Source organism: Tetrao urogallus, assembly GCF_951394365.1.
Source record: "Tetrao urogallus genome assembly, chromosome: 4".
NCBI classification, from domain to species: Eukaryota; Metazoa; Chordata; class Aves; order Galliformes; family Phasianidae; genus Tetrao; species Tetrao urogallus.
The window spans coordinates 25766157-25789926 of NC_136817.1; the positions used below are offsets into that span (position 1 = coordinate 25766157).

The 23770-nt window shown below is 40.4% G+C and overlaps 1 protein-coding gene across 1 annotated transcript in view; it reads left to right on the forward strand.

Annotated features, from left to right (window-relative positions):
• RASGEF1B (RasGEF domain family member 1B) overlaps nt 1-11897 on the forward strand; it is a gene marked incomplete at both ends in the record, with an annotated part of 106617 nt that extends 94720 nt beyond the window's left edge. Inside the window, 10 exons of the mRNA XM_079534086.1 lie at nt 3057-3269; nt 3366-3440; nt 4592-4687; nt 4866-4968; nt 5656-5735; nt 7500-7595; nt 8861-8956; nt 10125-10248; nt 10923-11008; nt 11769-11897. Of these exons, the coding sequence (XP_079390212.1) occupies nt 3057-3269; nt 3366-3440; nt 4592-4687; nt 4866-4968; nt 5656-5735; nt 7500-7595; nt 8861-8956; nt 10125-10248; nt 10923-11008; nt 11769-11897 (1098 nt within the window). The remainder of the gene's footprint in view (nt 1-3056; nt 3270-3365; nt 3441-4591; nt 4688-4865; nt 4969-5655; nt 5736-7499; nt 7596-8860; nt 8957-10124; nt 10249-10922; nt 11009-11768) is intronic.
• Between the last annotated feature and the right edge of the window lie 11873 nt (nt 11898-23770).

A 23770-nucleotide genomic window follows, 5' to 3' on the forward strand; every position in this document is an offset into this window, starting at 1 on the left:
ACCTAGTCTAAGAAGAAACTTTATAGCAAAAGCAGACCCTCTTCAAAGCAGAGGCAGGGTTCACCCCATCCCTAAAACCGTGAAACAATCACACAGTGTGCAGACAAGCACAACTTTGTGGAGGTTTATATTCTTCATTTTTAATTATTTTGCTTGGAAGAAGCCAGATAAAGTATTAGGAATCTTTGCAGGTAGGGAAATCCCTACCTGTGTGGTGTGAGTAACGTTTGCTGGAATCAGGCCTCTGATCTTTATGTCAGTGGAGTAGTTATTGCAGTCTTGGGAAATAATTTTAAAAGAAAAACTGGATCAAGAAGAGTCATCTTGTGTTTAAAGGATTGGATCTGGATTCAGTCTGTTGTATTCCTTCTTCTGAAAGAAGTGCATGAGAAAATCACTTCATCTTTTACTAAGTGCTGGTTCTCAGACCAAAGTAAAGTTTCGTGGAGGTCTTATGAAATACTCTGCTGTTTAATTGATACTTGTCTTTTAAATACTGAAATAAACTCAGACAAAATTCAAGGTTTATTTTCACTTAGTGGAAAGGCAGTTAACAAGGTTTCGACAAGCATCTCTTGTAGCTGGCACAACTTCAAGATTGCAAAAGACATTGGAGTGGCGTTTGGAAGAGCTATAAACACAAAGAGCAATTGCTAAATGGCATCATGTTTCTAGCCTTCTTCAGCTTAATGTTGCATACATAAGCTGTTAAATAATGATATGAACAAGGCACCAAACAACCTGTTAACAAGCTTCAATAGGTAAGCTCTACTGGGAGGAGTTGTGAGTGTTGCCAAAGCCTGAAAAGACCTTGAGAGACTATAAATAAGGGTGGAAAAGAACAAACATAAAGTTATTTAGAAACTGAGGTACGTTTCTGTATCTGAAATTCTGTATGTGAAAGAGAGGAGGAATGAAAGAAGAGAGGTAAGGGGACTGAGATGCAGTATGGAGTATAAATGAAAAAGAGCAAACACAAGTTTAGAGTTGCTACAAGATACCTCTAAAGGGGACTTTGGATTGTTGGATGGAACTGGTTTGATTTTGCCATGGAGGCACCTTTCCCATAGTGTTGCTTTGTTTGTTGATATTCTTTTAATAGGAAGATAAGAAACTGCTGCTCAGATTGAGGAGAAGCAGTAAGATGGAAAATCATCTACTGAAAAGAAAGGCAGAAGCTGGACAAGCTATTAGAAAATGATCCGTGGGCAGCAGTCTTACTCGGACAGGGAGCTGCAACTTTCCCTAGCTTCCAGGCTGCATGTCCATGTGACTTCAAGTTTTCCCTTAGAACAATTAAGAGAAAACAAGCATTGCAGTAAATTGACTTGCATTATTGTGAACTACGTGTAACAGCAAATGGCAATTTCCTTGGTCCTGCTTTTCTGCAGATTGCTTGGATTTGTTTTTGTGAGTCATTAATTTGAAACAGCCTGTTCCAGTTCACCTGCCTTCTACTTGTAGCCTCCTATCCCACTTCCTGAATTATTATTGTGCTCCACTGCTAAGAGCTATCACTGAGAATCCAGCTAAAACCATTCACCGTATGAAGATATTGCTCCACCAAGAAAATCTATAGGATATTGAAACGTTATTATTGATTTCTTAATATGTTTTTTTTAATCTCTATATTTCATGCCATTGCTGCCAGTTTTCTTCTCACTGAGAGTTTTCTTTCTCGTCCTGAGTGGTCATGCATGTGAAATATTTCCAAATATTGTTCTAGTTCCTTTTATTGCTTAACTGACCTTTGTTTCAAGTTAGGCCTTATGGAGCTTTTCACATCAGTTGCCTGATCCTTGTCTCCAGTTGCCTGATCAGTTCCATGAAAATGCTGTTCAGTGTCTTTTTCTGTAAAAAAAAAAAAAAAAAAAAAAAAAAAAAAAAACAAAAAAAAAAAACACTTGATGGGTAGATGCAAAGCCACTCCTGTGCTGTTCAGCTCTCAGGAGTTTTAAAATATGACTAAATATTTAGTCATATTTTAACTAACTAAACTAGTATTGTTTCTTCTATCAACAGGTACAAGACTTGTTAGGTATGGTGCAAATGGAAAGCAGTGCATTTTAAAAAAAGAACTTAAAATTAAATAAAATAGACTTGAGTTTAGGATTATCATAATTAAATCTCCCTAATTTCAAACTCTTGTTGCTGCAGCAATGTAGGATCTAAGAGACAAGTTAGTCAGAAGGTGTCCAAATAAACTGGAAGGTAAACTTGTTTAAGTATCATCTACCAGGAAAGATGAGTGTGTAATGTTTTGGGTTCAATTAAGAGTTTAAGGAACAGGATACTGCAGGCTAAGAGCTCAAGTTGCCTTGTTTTTGCGTGGTCATGCAACACAAGAATTCAGGTAGTTCAGCTTCACGAATTCACCAGTTTTCTCCCTAGTTTGGTTATCAGTTCTGGGTTGACGTAAACCACAAATTCACATGAGGTTTATTGGTTTTGTTTGAAGATTAGCCCACTGATTGTCAGGTGGTTTTCACAACAAGCCAATGTTCATCTGAAGAGTTTCAGATGCATTTTTGGTCTCAGTCACCAGCTGATCAAGAACACACTTCATAAAGTTCTCTTACATCATACTTCAGAAAAATGGGAAAGGAAAAAGGCCAGTGAAGCACACTTGTCTGTAGAAAATAAAAACACATAGAGACCAGAATGCAATTATTTACCACAGTACAATCCAAATTCAACCTTGGTTGAATACCACTGACCTCAAGAATGAATTTGACCCAAAATAGTGCTGTTTATTTGGTTAAATTTGGAAATACTTATAGCAGCTTTGGAGAGAAGGTTGAATTCATTAGAATATGGGAAAAGTTCATGTGTTTGATTGCACAGTATTTTGCTGCTAGTAGGTTTTGGATGCTCATTTTTTCAACTACTTATATTTTCCATCAATAGCTGTAGGCTGGTGTCTGGAATTTGGAAGAGGGTCCTTTGGGGGTCTGTTAAAGAGCTTTGCATCAGCATCAATCTGCTTTGATGTCATACAGACTTTAATACTGTCCTCTTCCATCTTGAGAACGTCTTTTGATTGTTTCATGTCACAGATGTATCGGAAAAACGTCCAGCAGCTCCTCCAGAACCTGCTTCGAAAGCTCGCGACTGTTAGCCAGTATGAAGAAGTACTTGCAAAAATCAATGCAACGTCCACAGATCGCCTCACAGTCTTAAAGACCAAGCCACAGTCCATCCAGAGGGACATAATCACTGTCTGTAATGATCCCTACACATTAGCTCAGCAGCTGACGCACATAGAGCTTGTGAGTTTTATTTTTTTCCAGTGTGGTTTTATCCTTCTCCTTTTGAAATGCAAGGTAACGGAGGATCTGACTTGATTGCTTGTGTGCTTTATTTAGGAGAGACTTAATTATATTGGACCAGAAGAGTTTGTCCAGGCATTTGTGCAAAAGGATCCTTTGGATAATGACAAGGTAATTTGGAGATCTGAAGCAGCTCTGAAATGTGACATTTAACATCTTAAATTGAAATGTCTTGTGAACTGCAAGTGAGGACCAGCAGAAGCTGGCTTTAAAGCAAAAATGCTTTAGTATTCATCTTAACAATTTTGTTTCATCAGTGCTTTTTCTTCCTGGAGCACGTCTCCAGGTGCTCCGGAAACTAGCAAACAAATTGCATCAGTCTAACTCATTTGGTTTGTTTTTTTTTTTATTTAGATGAAGGGAAAACTTAATCCTGTGAATGTTTTCTTCTAGCGACCTTTGTGGTCTACAGCACAAAGTTGAGCTTAACTTTGGCTTTTGCGTTACTCACTTTGAACATCTGCTCTTTTACTAAACTGAAGGTAGAGCAGCCATTTAAAAAAAGCAGATGGAGAGCTCTAGGTCAGCATAAGATGAAGGACAAAGATGAATGTTTTTAGGTAACTTTTTAAAGGTAAAAGGCTAGTTTTATCTTTTTGGGTGCTGTCATCAAGATTATTTATGCTCGTTAAATTGTACAAAAGGGAGTCGGCTAATGCTAGAATTACCATCCAGCCTAAAATTGACCAACAGAATAGGATAACTCATTGGAACAGGTTGCCCAACAAGGCTGTGGATGCTCCCTCCCTGGAAGCATTCAAGGCCAGACTGGATGGGGCTTTGAGCAACCTGATCTGGAGGGAGTTGTCCATGCCTATAGTAGGGGGTTGGAACTAGATGTTAAATGGAACTAGATCTTAAAGGTCCCTTCCAACCCAAAAGATTACACTATTCTATGACTCAAGTTTATATTTTGTTTTTCTGTGAGATGGTATCTCAAAATTACTTTAATTTATTTAATTTAATAGTAAGCAGATACTTACTTACCATTGTTTGCTTAAGTCTATCTTGATTCTTCAAAGCATGCTGGTGGGACTAAGAGCATTCTAATGGCTTCTTGAGTGCCTCACTGGGTCAACAGCTCAAGAAGTGGTACATACCCAGATACTGTCAATTCTGCCTTACCTCTACGTTTTTTTGTTGTTGTTGGCTAATTGAGTTAATCCTGATCACGTTACGGTGTCTTGAGATGGAAAGACAAAAAGCTGAATGGTCCCTCTTGGGTGAATATTGTAGTAAGAACTGATTTTTTTCCTCTGCAGAGCTGCTACGGAGATCGAAAGAAGAGCCGTAACCTGGAAGCATATGTGGAATGGTTTAACAGGCTCAGTTACCTGGTTGCAACAGAAATCTGTATGGTGAGCAAAGACTACTTCTGCTAAAATGTTTTGTTTAATCATCAGAACTGTGGAATCTTTTTTGCTGTGGTGATGTTATAGTGCATTAGGTCTTGGAATGGGAATGGGTGTAGTTTCTTTTGGGGCTGTGTTAGTGCTGTTTCCTGCTAAGAATCACAAGCACATGCATTTCTTGCAGCCTGTGAAAAAGAAGCACAGAGCAAGAGTGATAGAGTATTTCATTGATGTGGCACGGGAATGTTTTAACATTGGGAACTTTAACTCCTTAATGGCTATTATTTGTAAGTATGCATCCTCAGACATGTTGTCCCTGTTTCAATTTGGGTAAATGAAGTGTGATACTTTCTACAGAAGTCTGCTGCTTAGCGTGCAGTTGGGAGGGGAAGTGGCAGTGAACTGCTAAGTGGTATTGTAGTATTATCTCTGTAAGGAACTATTTACTTTTTAGTGTACATCACAGATAAGTTTTCATTGTAACTCCTAGATTTCCACTTTTTGAACCAGACTTTGGTGCTAAGTTGAAATAGAAACTCCTGAAATATGGAATATTGATGTCTTCCGTAGTTTCTACAACACCACAAATATCCAAGTGGTTTGAAAATTCCACACCCCTTTATATCTGACAGGAAACTATTGGTAGTATTTGTTGAAATGGGAAAGCTTCCCAGATACGTGGAAATTTCCATTAAATTTGTAAAAGGTAGAGTTGAGAGAATTTGGCTTTTTTACTGCATATTCATGTTTAACAAGACCAGGTGAAATAACGTCATAGTATTTTGTTAGTGCTTTTTTCTGCAAAATATGCTGATCTTTGTTTCCAATGTACTTTTATCACTGGACTTTTAACAAAATAGCAAGTCTGACTTCTGAAAATATGTATTATTGTTAATAGCTCCTTTGTATTAGAAATACTTAACAGTCTTAAATAATCTCCAAATTTCAAAATGCTCAATTTTTCTTATATCCAGCTGGCATGAACATGAGTCCTGTCTCTCGATTAAAGAAAACATGGGCAAAAGTGAAGACTGCCAAATTTGATATTCTTGAGGTAAGTTCAAACAATACTTGGATGCATGACAACTTGGACTGTTGTTAGCGTGATACTTTCAACTGCTCTGAAGTGAAAATTTGGCTTCTTTTTGACAAGTCTAATTCAGTATATATTTACTCTTAATAGTGGAGGCAGCAGGAGGCAGGGAGATGACTGTCCTGCTGTACTCAGCTCTGGTGAGATCGCATCTTGAGGGCTGTCTAAAGTTTTGGGCCCCTTAGTACGAGAAAGACATTGAGGCCCTGAAGTGTGTCCAGAGAAGGGCAGTGAAGATGCTGAGGGATCTGGAGCACAAGTCTTATGAAGAGTGGCTGAGGGAACTGGAATTGTGTAGTCTGGAGAAGACTCAGGGAGAGACCTTATCACCCTCTACCAACTACCTGAAGGGAGGTTGTGATGAGGTTGGGGTCAGCATCTTCTGGGGTAACTAGTGATAGGACAAATGGCTTCAAGTTGCATCAGGGGAGGCTCAGGTTGAATATTAGGAAAACATTACTCTCCAAAAGGGTGGTCAGGCACAAATGGGCTGCTCCAGTCACCTTCACTGAAGTTGTTTAAGAAACGTGTTGATGTGGACTAAGGAACTTGGTTTAATGGGCAACATTGGTGGCAGGATTAGATAATCTTTGAGGTCTTTTCCAACCTTAACAATTCTATGATTAATGGAAATTCCAGATAGTGTAATAAGAATCTTTCAGCTGTCCTGTGCTTTTTCAACATGAAAAGAGCAAATGGAAGTAATTGTCTATCTTCTTCCAAAACCCACCTTCTAAATGGCAGTTTCATAATTAAAATAGATAACCTCTTGAAAGGTAGATATATAAGAGAAGGTTGGCGTTGATTCACCTAATGCAGTTTCTCTGAAAATGAATTTTAGCTGTTGGCAGCTGCTTTGTCCATTCAGAGAAATTGATCTTGATTGCCAATTAATTTCAGGTAGTAGAGACCTTTGGCAAAGATTGTGTAGGGGCAGCAGCATACAAATTTGTGATATACTCAGGAAATTATTTACGGGTTAATTAGCTTGGTCTATATAGCAATTGTTAACTCTATAAGCAATATAGAGGCAGTGTAACGTTCATGACACAAGCATGAGGTGTTCATTAGTGTCAAGAGATTTGACTTGTGCTCTGACAATGGATTAAAACTTCACAGGAAGCACCTTTAATTCCTGCACCCTTGGGTGGGAGATGGCCCTTTTTATGTCAAGGGTGACTGCAAAGCTCTTAATCAGCTCTTATTGTCACAGTTCTACTTCATTCAAACATATTATGCAGGCTGGGCTCTGCTGGTTAAGAATATGTTTTGTGATCTGTACAGTCATCCTGACCACTACCAGGTTTAGCTGCCTGATCTTTGCCATTGCAGCTGAGTCAGCTCTGAGAAATCTGCATACGTAGGAAAAGCAGAATATTACTGTTAAGACCCGCTGTTATATTAGTTCATGGCTTTGGTTTTTGAGTTAAAGATGAGCCAACTTCTTGGTGGAGAAGAAAATAAAAGGCCTATGATGCCTGCCTTTGTTTTCCTGCTGCCAACTTGTATTCGATCCCTTCTTGTCCTATGAGTGAATGTTTTTTTTTTTTTTAATCATGCTCCTCTTCTGATTGAAGGAAGAAATGAAAAGATGCCCCAGTTCTTTAAATGGCTCTACTTTAAAAGCTCTCGCTTTTTAAAACAGTTGCTCAAGTGAAAAGATGTTGTCTGGTGATGACACTGGCTCTCTGAAGCTCATTATTTACATTTCTTCATGCTTTGTAGCATCAGATGGACCCTTCTAGCAATTTTTATAATTACCGGACTGCTCTGCGTGGAGCCACCCAAAGGTCTTTGACAGCTCATAGCAACAGAGAGAAGGTATGTTCACAAATGACTTGACAATGGGTAGAGATTAAATAAGCTCGTTAAGTTGCATGGTAAGCTTTTCTCTGGGGATCCTGATGTTCAGAAGTGCTGATAATTGCAGAAGGAAGAATAAGGAGAAGTGCTGATGAAAATGCTAGAGGACAAACTAGACATAGGAAGAATAATCAGTGGTTTCAAATAGACACAACTGGGCATCTTTCAGTTTTAAATTGCTTTAAAATCTACTAAGGAAAGAAAGACATTCTAAAACTGAAATATAGACTAGATTCTTTGGAGTCTCTTTCCTGTGCAGTGTTAGATGAGCATTAAATAAACTCTTAGACTTTCTTATTCAAGAAGGTGAGTTGAATCAGTTATTGGTGGGAAACAGCAAGTTAAAATCACCCCTTACTTGTTTCTGGACTTGCTGCAAATTATGCATTAACAGGGGTGGCTTTGTTTCTTTGTTCTTCAAAATAAACTGGCTTTTGAGAAGTAAAGTGGATTTCGTCACACATGAATTGCGGTTATAGCTCTTGTGAAAAGGAGCCACCCATTCTTAGCTGCCACCCATAGAAGCAGTTGTTCATCAGCTACTTTTTTTTGAGAGTAAACTGAGTTGTAAGACTTCAGAGAAAGAGCTCACACAAATCGTGAAATGTTGCAGCAAAGTCTTGCTTGGAGGTAGTTATGGTGACATTTGTTTTATTCCCAGTTGCTACAAGGATGTCCAGCTATGCAAATTTTTGTGTGCAAATTAAAATAGTCATTTGAAGGACATAAGAATGTTACAATGTTCTCCAAAGACAAATAGTTCTATTTGTTCAGTTGTGCTCTGTGCTTGAGCCAGTCAGTGCCAAGACTTGCTTGAACTCAGGGAAGTGTAGTTCGAAAGTCACTTACTGTTTTCCTAAGCACATCTCATAGCCGCAGTGAGCAAACAGTCAAGTGCCAACAAGTGCTTCAGTTCTGACCTTGAGAGAACCACATGCCAAGAAAACTTCAAGATAATGGAAGCAGTTTGGTACAAAGCCGGAAAGGACGCTACATGGACTAGCTTACCATCCAAGGGAGAACTTTCATAGACGAACTTTATGCATTATAAAATGTAGCGCATGCAGAACTTTTGTTCAGTGAAAGGAGAGAGAAGTAATGCAGATCTTATGTTATGATATTTTGCTTAGCTTTTGTACCACCTGACTTCTTTTGAATGTTCTCTGTAGAGCAGTATATTTTCAGTCAGCACTGGACTGAGAGTAATTTTGTTCTTTCCTTAGATCGTGATACCGTTCTTCAGCCTCTTGATCAAAGACATTTACTTCCTCAATGAGGGTTGTGCCAATCGTCTTCCAAACGGTCATGTCAATTTTGAAGTAAGTAGACCACTGTGGCACCGAGTGGGGTTTCTGTATAGCATCAACCCACTTCAGGAGCAAACTCAATCACGATTATGCTTCCACTGGATTCTAGCGTATAATTGGAGTACATCTGTTTCTTCTCACAGGATTGAGGAGGTAGTCAGGAAAGTGCAGTTATGGTGGAGTTTGAATATTTACAGGAACAAATTCAGTAGTCATAGGTTTTTAGTTAGAAAACTCAGAACTTCGGCCCAGTGCTCAAATTCATCTAAATATTTCAACTCATACATTCATTTATCCTCAAACAATAATTTTAGAAATTAGTATTTTTGGTCTTTTTTTAGAACTCCAAAATAAAAGGCAAGTTCATCCTTGTGTTATTTTTATGTGTGAGCCACAGAACTGTGTGATATAGGAGCAGTGAAGGAGTTTTGAGTCCATTTCGGTAATTCTTTTGTCTTTACTTTCATATTTCTTATCTGTGGATTATCCCATGATTTGTTTTCCTAGTGCTTTCTGTTCTAAAGACACCTGGGTCACTCATACAAAATTACACTGATTTCACTTCTTGTAGTCAGCCTCAATTAGCCTGGTTCTGAAGTTAGATGGTTTGATGTTCTAGAATGTTTTTTTTTTTCCCACAAAGAGTATAAATACCCTTGAGGCATGCTAAACATTAATTGAAAGAGCTTATCAATGAGTGACATCACCGCACCACATGGAGAGTTTTTATTTTTGGTATTGATTTGCAGCAAGAAAATGGAGTGTTTCATGTTGATTAACTTGAAATGGAACATCTGGATTTCCAAATGTCAGTGTGAAGCATCTGTGGACTTGATGTGAAAATTACTAAATACTTCACTGTGAAACAGACGAACAATGAGTATCATCAAATGTGGAAGTTGGGTGTAGAAGTTATCAGCTATCTGAAAGGAAATTGAGTGCAGATCATGATGTGCTATTTATATTCATAAATAACAACAATTTCACCAGAGCTGAGAATTGGGAAGTCATTCCAGGTTGAAGTAGAAACACAAGAGTAGTTTAGTTAAGTCATGTATAAAATTTAGCAAGCTCCCAAGCCTTTGACTTGAAACTGGGATCTCTCTGCTCTTTAAAATATGTTCAGGTAAATAATACCCTCCTGTATATAACATCTTCATTTCCTGTTCTACTCTGGCAGAAATTCTGGGAATTGGCAAAACAAGTCAGTGAATTTATGTCGTGGAAGCAAGTGGAGTGTCCATTTGAAAGGGATCGGAAGATTCTGCAGTATTTGCTCACTATCCCAGTCTTCAGTGATGATGGTAAGGAGCCCTGGAATTCCTGCAGATCCAGTGTCACAGGCTATTGTTTTGTCTCTGTCCTTGTTAGGCCATTGCTTCCACTCAGTAAGAAAGAATTTGACCTGAAACATCTTCGTCTGGAAATTTTAAAAAATGCTTCTCCCTTACAAATAAGAGAGAAAATAAGATTTTTCTTTTTAAGCACACATGGTCTGTGAAAATTGACTGTGAACTTTTCTTTGAAATGGAATGAAAATACTTGATTTGATATACAGACTCTGTAAATATCATTTGAAGTTTTTTTATATGGACTTTCAGGACACTTAAAAGGGTGCTGCTTGAGAAATAAAACTGGGACTTGCATGGTTTCTTATGAAACGCCATGGCCCTAGGCTCAATTTTTCCTTTTGAGTGTTTTCTTCCTCTTAGGCTTTTCAGTTCACACTGGCTTTTTGGGTTGTTTTGCTTTTCTCTTTCCTTCAGGGCAGTCTTTGTTCTCATGCACTTTTTGTTAGTATTGTCTTGATGTAATTATGAGCAATGTTGTACTTCACGATGGGATTCTGTAGCCCTAATCCGAGGGATGGGTAATGTAAGCCTGCTTCATTTAACTTCCAACTTCCATCCATTTTCCAGGGCGAGCAGATTTTTAAATGCCAGTAGACATAACGTATTGTATTTACTTGTGATTGCAGCACTTTACTTAGCTTCCTATGAGAGTGAAAGTCCTGAGAATCACGTTGAGAAGGACAGATGGAAGACTCTGAGGTTTGTGTCAAAGGTTACTCACATCAATAAATAAAGAGAATAGGATCTGGAGCTAGCATCTAACAGTTAAAACCAAATGGCACACTGTGTTTGAACAGATGGGCCTCAGCATCAGCATAAATCACCCTTTTGCTCTGGAACTCTTGGAAAAATGAGCACAGTTTTCATCTGTAGTCTTCTCAAAGCTTCTCTCCCTTAAGAGAATGGGAATCAAAACAAGAAACTGAGTATCTTAATTTCTTACATTGCTCAATGTAGAAAAAGTACTTTCTGAGCTTCAAAGAAATGTGGTTTTCAGGCAGCCCTTTCTGCACCTAGTTTTTCAGAGATCACAAAGTTCATTCTGAGTCAAATGTATTCACAAAACCAGGTAATGATTTAGAGTCTAGTCTGGGAAAAAGAAGTTGAATCAACTACTGGCTTTGCTTCCACTGCTGGCTGAACATAGATGAGTCAACTATTTCATTTTACTAATTTCAGAATGACACAAGAACTGTTATGGCACTGTTTTAGCTTCTCCGTTGTCAATTGGCTTTTTTTTTTGAAGTTTACTCCTGGCAACAGAGAAAACTGATCATGTGCATAGAAAGAGACATAGAATTAAATAGTATGTGCATTCCACACAGAGGCAAGGTAGACAGAAAGTCTGTGGGCTAGTAGATCTGCAATAACGTCAACCTCAGTTTCTCAGGATCCTTATCTGAAGCACTCTGAAACTAGAGATTTACATCATTCTAATGGCTGTTTTGTTCGTGTTGCCTTCTTCATTTCAGATCAACGCTTCTGGGCAGAGTCTAATGCATGGGATGGCTGCTGCTTCTGCTGCTGCTCTCACCAAGGAGCATGGCGTAGTTTATGTTTTTGTGCACAGAGTGGCATTCAAAGTGATGAAAACTGTGTAGTCAGTTGAGATAACTTGTCAACAAAGATGAAACAAGTTAACTCAAGAACAAACAGGCAGCTTCTCGTACCAGACAGATGAGATTAAATCACAGCCCACTCTCAACTTCAGTATTGATTGAGGACAGCACTGACAGAAACCTTTGAAGAGCTCAGATGCTGCCCATGAATCATTCCACACCTGGATGGAATATTTTTTTTCTCTTCATCGTGCTGGAACTAGCTGCTACAAGGACTCCGCAGAGCTGATATGATGTTATAGAGGAGAAAAAAAAAAATCACTGTACTTACAGTGGAAACCCAGGTCTGCATTGACTTCCTGATAAGCTGAAGATAGCCAGGATCTCTGGTCAGGACTGCTAACAAGGGAAAGGACTGGACACAACAAATTGGCTGCTGGAGAAAGTTTCTCCCCACCACTGTAACGGTGGCTATTTTCTTTTTCCATTATGTTTTTGAGTTGGCTGCTGGCAGGCAAACTCATTGTAAGTTATTAAAAAATATGTTAAGTATTAAAAGTTAAGACTGGTAGAACAAACACCTGCTAAAAATATAGTAGCTATGTAGCGTGTGGACTATTTTACAACTTACAGAGAGGTTTTTTCTTTCAGTTGTTTAAACTGTTTAACCACTACATGCTACAGACATTCTTGTTTTTACTACACAGATTTGTTATTCTAATTTTCCATATTTGACCTTCTTATATTAGGTTGAACAAGCTGACTTTTCTAGAATGGTCTCTGAGAAATGGATGTACAAACTATGTTGAAATATGAAAGTATGTTTTTAACTCATTTTTATAATTGCAATTTTTGAAGGATAACAATGGAGAACAATCCAATTTGATGGAGTTAGCAAGATGAAAAAAAAAAAAGAAACAAAAAAGCCAACAATGAGGCTTCTTCCCAAGTACGTCTGTGAACAAAGCAGTCTTCTTGTTTTCTTTATGGGTTATTGTTCTGTGAAGTAATTCACTGTGTTACACACCTAATAAGTTTGTAGTAGCTCTGAATACGTAACCACTCTATTTATGCTAGGAAGAACCAAGGGGGGGAAGAGAAATTGTAGCTGTAGATCACCCTGGATGCAAAAATCACTAAGTATAAGCAGATTCCTGGCAGAACAGGTATTTGCAATTTATCCTACCACTGTTATTAAGAAAAAGAATAAAGATATCTATTTGTTGCACTGCATCTGTTGAGTTTTCAGATAAGGCTGATGTTTAAGTCAGTATGCTGTCTATCCCTTTTCAGGCAGGTATTTAACTTCTGAATTCTCTGTAGCAGTCTTCATCAACAGGAATGCATACTGACCTTACCTACTGTCTGTCTTCTAGTACAGGGTGCTGGAAATTGGTAAACTGCATATTCCGTGAGCACCAGCTATGGAAGTGCCCTCCTATTTGGTGAGTTAGGGTGGAGGAGGAAGAAGAGGCTGACTTTATGAAAGAAGTCTGCTTCTTCAGTTCACACATTTATACCCCAGCTTTCATCAGGTGAGGGCTATCCAACCTTTCTCTCTATAACCCTATATGAGAAATAGCATTAAGCAGCATCCACTAGAGCTTAGGCTCTGTGTTGTATTTTGGGATAGGCTCTGTGCAGCCTCTGTTCTGACCTTCAGTTTTGAACATCCCAGGATTCTGTTGTGTTTTTGAACTGTTGTGATTTGGAAACAAGCAATAGCATTTATCTGCAGCAAATGAGAGAGAAAATGACCCTTGTGTAGCTATCCAACTTCTAAAGGAAACAATGCTGCAAACTCTCAGAAATGAAAAGTTAAAATGACTCGTTAACCCTATGAATTGAGTGTTCAGTCAGTACTTAAAATCCCTGTACAGTGCTGACAGATGCTCAGTGCTTAACAGGGACAGAAAAATCAAAGTCTGTCCTGTCAAATTACTCAGAAATGTCCTGGATTTCTTCTTTCCATAGTGCAAGAGAGACAAAAACTGGGGTTCTTAAGGATCTGTTTAAACCATCTATTCAGAAGACCCAAGATATCTAGATGTGTCCACGAGAGCAGTGCCTGTCCCTGTTACTCAAATATTTCCCATTTCTCCTACTTAGGTACAGCTCCATGGTAAAATCATAAAAAGGATTTTCAGTTGTATGCAGTAACATACCACAGCCTGCTTAAAGACATCACCTCCAACACAGCAAGCAAGAAGTTCGATCTCCAAGTGATTTCTTTGTGTGTGTGTGTGTGTGTGGGGGGGGGGGGAAGGTTGTGTGCAGCCTTTCTAGACAGCATTTTCTGTCAAATAGCAGTAGGCAAGTAGTTGATCATTTTCCAAGACACTTTTTTTGTAGTGAGTAACGCTCCCTGGTGCTTAGAGTGGTAATTCTGTATTAGTGTGCAGTGGGACCTCTGGTGGGCATCTGGTAGTATTTCTGCTGAGAAGTCTTTTGAGAAAAAGCTTTTGGTCGTCAACCAGATCCAGACGGCTGACTTCTACCAAAAAGGCATATCCTACACTGTATTTTATGGTCTCTGGGTCTTGTGTTGTCAGCTACTTTTCAGCTTGAAAACACAGCTGATAAGGATATTCAAGGGAACTAGCCTATTTACTGTGTTACTGTTGTTAAACTTATGCTTAACACACTACAGACTCCGAACTGCCAGATGTGAAGTGTGAGTTTGCCAGAAAGTGCATTATTGGCACCAACAGACCACTTTGCCACAATTCTACCGTGCAGTATTAAGTCCTTCTGGAATAAGTTTATCTTGTTTCAAATAGAAAATTTCAGCTATAATGTGACCTTTAAGGATGTTTCTTTATAGGACAAATGCATGCCCTGCAAGATTTCTGCTTTGGTAGTACTGTTCTCCCCTGTTCTGTCAAGTCCAGGAGGTTGGAAGGGGATGTTATTCTTAGGTGATAATGGTAGCATTTAGATGCTGAGTGCTTCACTGCTTTTCATTGTGTTGTTTTTTTTTTTTTTTTTTTTTGTTCCTGAGAGAAAATGCTTACAGGGGACCAGAAAGAGCTGTGGTTGAAAGTTGAAGGCAGATGGCTGAGAACAGTGAATGATGTGGGGCAAGGAAGTCCAAAGGAGCACATATTGTCAAACAAAGAGATTGGTTCCACTTACAGGAAATGATCTATCAATTGCTAAAATTGCAGCTGCATCAGGGCCTTACTGTTTCTTAGGGAATACTGATGTTCTCGGCTGTGTCTTTCAGAACTGGGCTATCTCCCACATTTTATTTCTGCCATCTTTCTCAAAATTGAATGAAAGTATGAAAACAAATAAAACAGAGCAAATGAAAACATGTATAGGAGAACTGCTTTTAGCAGAGTTTGGTAGAAAGGCAGAAATAATTGTGGCTGGGAGCATGTCTGCCATTTCAGAGGGAGCGAGGCTCTCCTTACGCCTCCTCCCCAGCTGGCTTTGGTTTTCATTTTCTGTCAAACAAGTTAGAGAAATAAAAGAAAAAGAAGAACATAAGAACAAGTAATGGAATTAGAGAAAAGAGGATATGATAGGAGATTGGCTAGCATCCCTTTCCTGAGGTAATTAGTGTAAGTAGTATTGAAAAGAAATGCATGCAAACAAAGTTACAGTGGTTTGACATGTATGTGCTGCTGATGCAGAACCTGTGGTCATACACAGAAATAAGCAGTGATCTATTGATTGAAAGGACATAATCACAGCATGTGAAATTCTAGTAAAAGTGACCCAATAATACAACAGTAAATATATATATATATAATAGTAATAATTCGGGATCTTCTATCAATTTTTATACAAGCATTTGGAATTGCTGAAAGTATTCCTGCCTAGCATGTCTCTAATCCAGATAATTCCATACTGAGAGCTAAATAATTTCACTGAGCTGTCATCCACTGTCAAAAAGCAGTTTAGCAGTGTGAGATTTGGTCCTTGGTTCCCATGGCAGTCACTGCAGCCTCAAAACAGGCAGAGCTAATTTGAGACAGTGTATGTTACACTAGGCTTCCTCGACACAAATTATGTAGGAATTTATTCTAGTTCTGATCATTTATTCCTGATTCTATTGTATTTACTTATCCCTGAGAATCTTACTGCTTAGAGAACCTGGATAGGATAGATTACATTAGTGGGGAAAAAAGAATGAAATATAAAAAGAATGAAAAGTGTCAGAAACATGGAGTCGAAGCTTAGATTTTAAGAGCAGCGCAGATATCTTCTGAGGCAAATGAGATCACCAAGTGGAAGCCCTTGTGTTTTCCAAAGTTGACATAGCTTTCATTTTTCCATATTAGCCAGAGACAGTCATATTGTTGCCTTATACTGTCTGCTCTGTTCTTCCCAGCTGCAAACTAGGCTGCAGTGATGGAAAGAACTGAAGAAGTGGCTTTTCTGAAGCTGGGCAAAGAAAAACAGGACTGTCTCTGGCCCAGAGTAGCACATTGCTGTAATGAAGGGGAGAGAAGGGTGTTACTGCTGTGTGAAAGTCCACTGAGGTCTGACTGCAGCTCTGATAAAATTCTGTTTCCATAGAAATATTCTGTGTTGTGAATGTTTGGGGTGAGAAGAGGATAGGCACGCAGCAGTATATGAAGTGAAAGTTCTCTAACTTCGTTCTAAAATATGGCTCTATTTATCATCTTCACATCTCGCACGGATGACCAAAACTGTGCAGAAAGGTTTTCTCTCTTATCCCCATCTAGTAACTGATCTACTTAATGCCAATAGGGCCATTTCTCAGCACAGTTATTACTCAGCAGCAATTTGTCAATAAAGAAGCAGATAATTTAGGTACAACTAACTGAAATCAATCACTCAGAATGATCTGTTGTGACATTTATGTGGTAAGTTTACTGGAAATGATGAGTAACATCAAGAAAAAACTTAAGAGCTGAAACCAGGAAAGATAATTCATCCCTTACCTGGGGGAAAAAAATTCCAAGTAGATCCACATTGTTCTGTCTCTATTTAGCCTTTTTTTAAGGAGCAGGAGAGAGTTTTATTTTCTGGGACCACTCAGCCATCCTGTCCTATCAACTTTATGTGAAGCAAAGTAAGTGAATATTGCTCAGCATTGAGAAGGTGAACTCAAGTTTGCCTCTCCAGAGGAGAATGTGTGAGAATTCCAAGAACTGTGTTTGATTACAAAGGTTGGAACTGATGCTAATAATTTCTGTATCAGGGAACAGAGCTGTTTGCTGAAGTGATTTCATATGAACTTCTGTAAGGTATTTTTAATAGTGCTTTCCAGGGGTTCCTCAGACATCTTTAAATAACATATTAACAGTGAAACTAATTGCAGCTGAGATGCATCCTGATTAATTACCATGGTGCTAAGAATATTTCTTCTAAAGAAGCAGCTGTCCTCTTTGCTCTGGTCTTCTCTGTCCACATACCACAGTAGCTGACTTGATATTTTACTTCTTGTAACCATAGTGTTAATCGTTTCCTTTATCAAAGATCAAATTTACTTCCAGAAATCTTTTGAAAACAATAGTCATATGTAGTAAAACAAAACGTGGGAGGTTGCTAAGGAAAACTCAGAGCGGAGCAGGAACTGAAAATCACAGAATCACAGAATGGCCAGGGTTGGAAGGGACCTCAAGGATCATGAGTTCTCCTATGAGAATGGTCATTTTCTGGCAAATTCCTTAACTATTCCCACTTTCTAGGGAGTCTGTTCTAACAAATATTTTAAAGATAACTTTTACGTCATTGAGAATACTATACTGTGGTTATCCAGAACTTCCAGAAGCATGTTACGGAGATGTCCTGACTGAGGTAACTGTGAAGATTCTTTGAACTCCATAACTCTGTAATTCTTTTACAGAAAAACATGAGTGCATTGTCAGAATGCTCATGTGAGCTTTTGTTTGGGGTCTTAATAATACCTTTAATCATGCACTTCATCTTTTGGTTACCTGTGAAATGGTCAGGCACTTGGATGCTATGATTCTTGAGGTCCCTTCCTTCTCTCTCCTCTTCTTCCAATTCTTCAGCTGCTGTCAGCATCCCAACCGCTAGATGTCTGCATTGCACAGAAAACTGAAATGTGCCTTGTGAAAAGCAGCTGGAAAAATGAAAGGAGAACCAACGGGGAGAAGGGGGAATGCAAAAGGACCTGGAAGAGATCACTGCCAGGCTCAGCCACCCTTCAGCCAGGGATGATATTCAGGCTTCTCTTGTCAAGTCTCGTTTCAGTGCCCAAGGCTATGTTTCCACCACCAGGAATGCAGAACTGATGATTTTATTTTCTTTGGAGAGTGGGAGGGAAAAGGAGCATTACCACTACCTCCTGCCTGGTGATAGGATGTGGCAGTGGCATGTTTTCCATCTATGTTAGGGTTGATTTAACCTGGTAAATGGAAGACGGTGATAGGATGAGATGTAATGCAAAGTATAGAGTTTTGCACTTGTGCCAGAGGAATCCCAGGCATCCTACAGACTGGAAGGAGCAGTCCTTGAGAGCAGCCCTGTGGAGAAGGACTGGGGGTCTTGATAGATGAAAAGCTTAACATGAGCCAACAGTGTGCTCTTGTGGCTCTGAAGGCAAATGGTATCCTGGGCTCCATCAAAAGAGGGGTGGCCAGCAGGGACAGGGAGGTGATTGTCCCCCCCTCTACTCTGCTCTTGTGAGGCCCCATCTGGAATACTGTGTCCAAGTGTGAGCCCCCAGTACAAGAAAGACTGGCAGCTGTTGGAGAGGGTCCAGAGGAGGGCCACGAAGATGATCATGGGACTGGAGCACCTCCCCTATGAAGACAGGCTAAGGGAGCTGGGCTTGTTCAGCCTGAAGAAAACAAGGCTGCAGGGTGACCTCGTTGCAGCCTTTCAGTGCCTAAAAGGAGCCTACAAACAGGAGGGGAATTAACTCTTTGAAAGGGTTGATAACTTCAGGACAAGGGGAAATGGTTTTAAGTTGAGGGAGGGGAGATTTAGGCTGGATGTCAGGGGGAAATTCTTTACAGAGAGAGTGGTGAGGTGCTGGAACAGGCTGCCCAGAGAGGCTGTGGATGCCCTGCTCATCCCTGGAGGTGTTCAAGGCCAGATTGGATGGGGCCCTGGGCAGCCTGGTCTAGTGTTGGGTGGAGGGGTTGGTGGCCCTTCATGTGGCAGTGGGATTGGAGATTAATGATCCTTGAGGTCCCTTCCAACCCTGGCCATTCTGTAATTCTGTGATAAGCTGTGCCAGGGGAAGTTCAGGTTGGATAATACAACATTTATTCTCAGAAAGATTGGTGAGGCATTGGAGCAGACTGTCCAGGGAGGTGGTAGAGTTGCTGTCTTGGAGGTGCTCAAGAACCACAGAGATGCTCGCTACCACTTTGGTTAGTGGGCATGGTAGGGATAGGTTAATGGTTGGACTAGATGATCTTAGTGCTCTTTTTGCTCCTGAATGATGCTATGATCTCCTCTGGCTAGGATGGCACAGGGCAAGGATGTCCTGGAGACTCCCTGTTTCAGTGGTGGAGTGTGTGAGGAAGCAGATAATGATCCAGGATGACAGAACCTAGCTCTGTGACATGCATACACCCATAGAAAGCATAGCCAGCACAAGATCAAGCACTGGGACAGCTGAGCACTGTGGTCCCCAGGTTTCTAGGTACAGTATTAATCTCCACCTCGGACCCCTGTATCTCTTTTATCATGCACAAGTCTACCTCCAGTTCTTGCTCTCTGTTCTTTTATTTCTGCAGTTCACCTTTCTTTGCTCTCTTACCAAGTTTGGGGTTTGTTTTTTTCTTAAAGGTACCCTCCTGCAGTGCCCTGGTCATAACATGGCATACTATGCTGCTTTATTCACAGTGAAGACTTTTATTGGCATGATCCTCCAGCTGTCAGCTCTGCGGACTTTTATGGGATATTAATTAGTAATTAGTCTTATTTGTACCATGATACCCATGGTCACAGGATTCAGAGATGTAGCTGCCCATTGTCCCTATATCCACCTCAGGGTGACTTTGGTGCTCTGTAATGTCAATCTAATTTTGCCTAGAGCAAAATCAAGATATGTTCTCTGCCAGAGTTAATGATAGCGATGTCCTGTGTAACAAAACTGCTAGCTGTTTGCCTTGTGTATGTTCTTGTAGCATTTTACATAATTTGATTACTACTATTGAGGTCACACAATGCATTTAGACAAGCTGCTGTTGTATTGATACAAAGACGACAGACTGCTACAGAAGAGACAGAACAGGGAGTTGGAACAGGTTCAATGTTAAATAACATTAGCTATAACAGTTTGGCTAAAATTGCTTTTTACATCTATAACTGAAAAACATCAGCAAGAAACAACACCCCAAGTGCAAGACCCAAGTTGACTTGAAGTCACTGAAACAAATTTTTTCCATAATATTTTTGAATGCACTTTCCATAATATTTATGCTCTGTTTAGGTTATGATTTCATTTTTACTTCCAGTGCCAAATTCAGTACAGTTTTGAAGTAACAGAAAATGCATACTAAAATCTTTTCAGTGCTGAAATTACAACTCTGAAATGCTGGCTAGGAATAAACATAATAACCTCAAATGCCTTGGTTTTCTTATATTGAGATGACTCCTGCTGTGTTTCTTGAAGGATATTGGGAACACAGAAAATGCCATTTCTGTCAAGCAAGAGAATTTTGATGCCGGAAGGCTCTGGATGAACTTCAGAGGTTTGTTTGTTTGTTTGTTTCAAGCCATCATTTATTTAAAAAAAAAGAAATATATATTCTCTGAAGCATTAAAATTGGTGAATGATAATTGGTAGAAGTGTATCCTTTTGCACTACTGATTCAGTAGACCAGCCACACAAGTAAGAGTAAAATCTTTGGAATGCAAATATGTGTCTAGAAGCTAGAAAGGAGGAATAGCGTTACCAACCTGTAATCCCCAACTGTTTGATCCTTGGCTGGGAGGAAAAGAAAAGATATCTTTAAAACATGTGGTTTGTTCTGGTTCAAAAGTGAGCTCTGCAAAAGCAAGGCACAATCTGAAGCTCCATATTTTCAAGTTCATGCTCCTCATATCTTTATGGTTGCAAATCTGATCCAGTTCTTGATAACAGGCAGCACTGTGAATGGAAAGGATTATGCATAGGATGTTTCCATTACACTACACTATTTTATCACTGCTCCAGAAGCTTGCAAATAGGAGAATGGGAATTATACATTATAGCATACAGTTTTCTTTCAGTACATGCTGTCCAGGGAAGAATGAGAAGTGAAAACTAAGTTGCTTCAGAGCTATTCCAGCTCCAACTCCCTTTTATTGTGATAAAGCCAGGCTAACTTCTCTTTTCCCACATGCAACAACCAATAGCTGGTCTGATTTCTGGTTTCCTAGGCTGATAAGTTATCAGAGTTCCTTTGTTTTGTTCTTGATGCGGTCCTCAGGATGATTTACTTTCTCAGATACCCAGCTGCACTTCTCAAGAAGGATCTCTGGATTCCCGGGACAGCAGTTCCCATGTTCTGAGTTAGTTGCCTGTTAGTGATTTAGCGCATCTGAAAGAAGAGAAAATAAATCAGTATTTTTTCTCCATTCTCACCAAAAATCTTTGAGACATGAAAGCAGTTAGAGTTTGAGTGCCCACCTTTGGATAGGCTGATTTCCACTTACCTCATCTGTGAAAGGCTCTGTTCCATTTCTGTAGCTTCACAGGGGCACAGAACCTCATTGTGACTGCTGAACCCAACAGCCTGCAGTGCTAATCTCCAGCTCCTGCATTTCCATCAATTTCCATCTGTTTTTGGAATATAATGTGGTTGTTTAGTGGGTGCATGGATGGAGAGTTGATGGTTGGATTTCGTGATCGTGGGAGAGTTTTCCAATCTGTATGTTTCTGTGTCTATGATTCTTGATGGCTGTAAGCAGGTCATGCCACTGTATAACATCCAATTCCCTAAATTTGATCTGTAGTTCACTAATGCTAACGTACTCAAAAGGAAAAAGAAAAAAAATAAAAATAGAATAAAGCTAAAAAACTACAGAAATAATGAAGAAAAAAGGGAATTTTTGTAGGTTTTGGACTGCTACCAAATCAAGTTCATTTTGAACCTATACTGAACCAAGTGTTCCTACTTGTAACCCACTCATACTGCCACCCTGAAACACTAAAAAAAAAAACATTCTCTAACACATACTAGAGACTTTAGAAAGAGGCAGCGTGGGATTTCAGTGAATAATATTGCATTAGTGTGCTCTGGAGTATTTCCTTGCCAGTTCAGTTTCCTAAAGCATCTATTTCCACGTCTTTTAAGTTAAAGTTACTGAGTTCGGAATCTGTGGTGCTGTCTTCAGAAGGTTTGTTTAAAATATGGCCCTCTGCTAACAATGTAACCTATGTGAACAGGACCAAAAGAAATTTGTAACAAGTTCTATGCAATTTTTACCCCTGGACTGGTCTGGGTCTGTTCAAGCTGCAACAGTAGCTTTATTGTAACCTGTGTTATGCCGGAGTTCATAGGCAGGACAGCAACTAGCTGTTGCCTTGCACTTTCTGGTTATTTGAAGCTCACCAAAACTATAGTAAAGAAATCATCAGCCTACATGTCAGAGGCCAGCCTCTTCTTCCAGGTACCAGTGATAGGATGAAAGGTAACAGCCCCCAGTTGCACCAGGGGAGGTTCAAGTTGGAATTAGGAAACGTTTATTCGCAGAAAGAGTGGTGATGCAATGGCACAGGCTCCCCAGGGAGATGATGGAGTCAACATCCCCAGGGATGTTTGAAAACCCTGGAGATGTGTCACCGAGGGACATGATTAGTGAGCATGATAGGGGAGTGGGTTGGGGCTGGGCTTGGGGATCTTGGAGGTCTTTTCCAGTGACTCTGTGATTCAGAGACAGCATAAAGACTTGGGTATTTTTCTTCCAAGCACTTCAAGCAGCAAGTTTGTGTTTGTAATCGGGATGAAACACGATCCATAGTCTGGGGGTGAACAGACACTCCCAAAGGAGAGGAGAAAGGTTGGAGGAGAAAATCAGAGCTCCAGGCGCGCGTGCAGTACCACCCTCCCTGCACCAGCCGAGCCGCCAGCCCGTGCCGTGCGGGAGCTGCTCGGATCCAGCGCACCGAACGTGGCTCCGCAGAGCCCCCGCGGCGCTGGCTCAGCGAGGCCACAAGATGGCGCCGCGGGCGGCAGGAGGAGAGGGGGGACAGCCCCGGCCACGGCGCCCGTGGGTCCGTCCGCTCCTCACCGCCCTCGCCGCTCGCTGCCCGCCCCCTCCGCACCGCGCGGCCGGGGGCACCCGAGCGGGGCTGCGCGCTGCGCTGCAGTCAGCGGATGGAGCGCGCTCTGCTTTGACTTATCGCCCACAGACAGGTAAGGCAGACCTGTTGTTTGCATTCCATCTCTATACCGTGCTCTCCTGTGCCTGGCTGCACTCCTCTCATCCCTTTCTCAGAGGTTTTAGACGCCTGCCAGAGCCTTCTTTGGAATGCGGTGACTGCCACTGCAGCATTTCCTATGGCAGACTGCTGGGTGTGAGGACAGTCCTCCCATAATCTTCATTTCTGTTCTATGTGTCGTAACAGTTTTGTCTCCCTTTGATCTGCCTGCAAGCTGAGCTTGGATCTTTGGTTGTGCCATAGGTCGCTCCTCAGAGATAACTATTACCTTGATACATGCGTTGTTTGAATTCTGCTCTGTAGCACGGATCCATCAGTGGTGAACTTCATGACGAGCTGAAGTGCCGGCTGCCAGGAGACACCAGGAAATCACAGCAGAAGGTGAGTGATACACCATGTCACAGTGAGCACCCAGAGCTGAGAGGAGCAGAGACTGCTTGGAGGAGAACTACATGTGAAATGTAAGTAATACTGTCTAATACTTCTGTCGCGACCTGTCAAAAGCAGCAAACCAGGGCAGAACTGTATTGGAAACCTTAACAGGCTTCACTGGGAGTCTGAGCTGGTGTTCGGGAACAGCAGCTCCGTG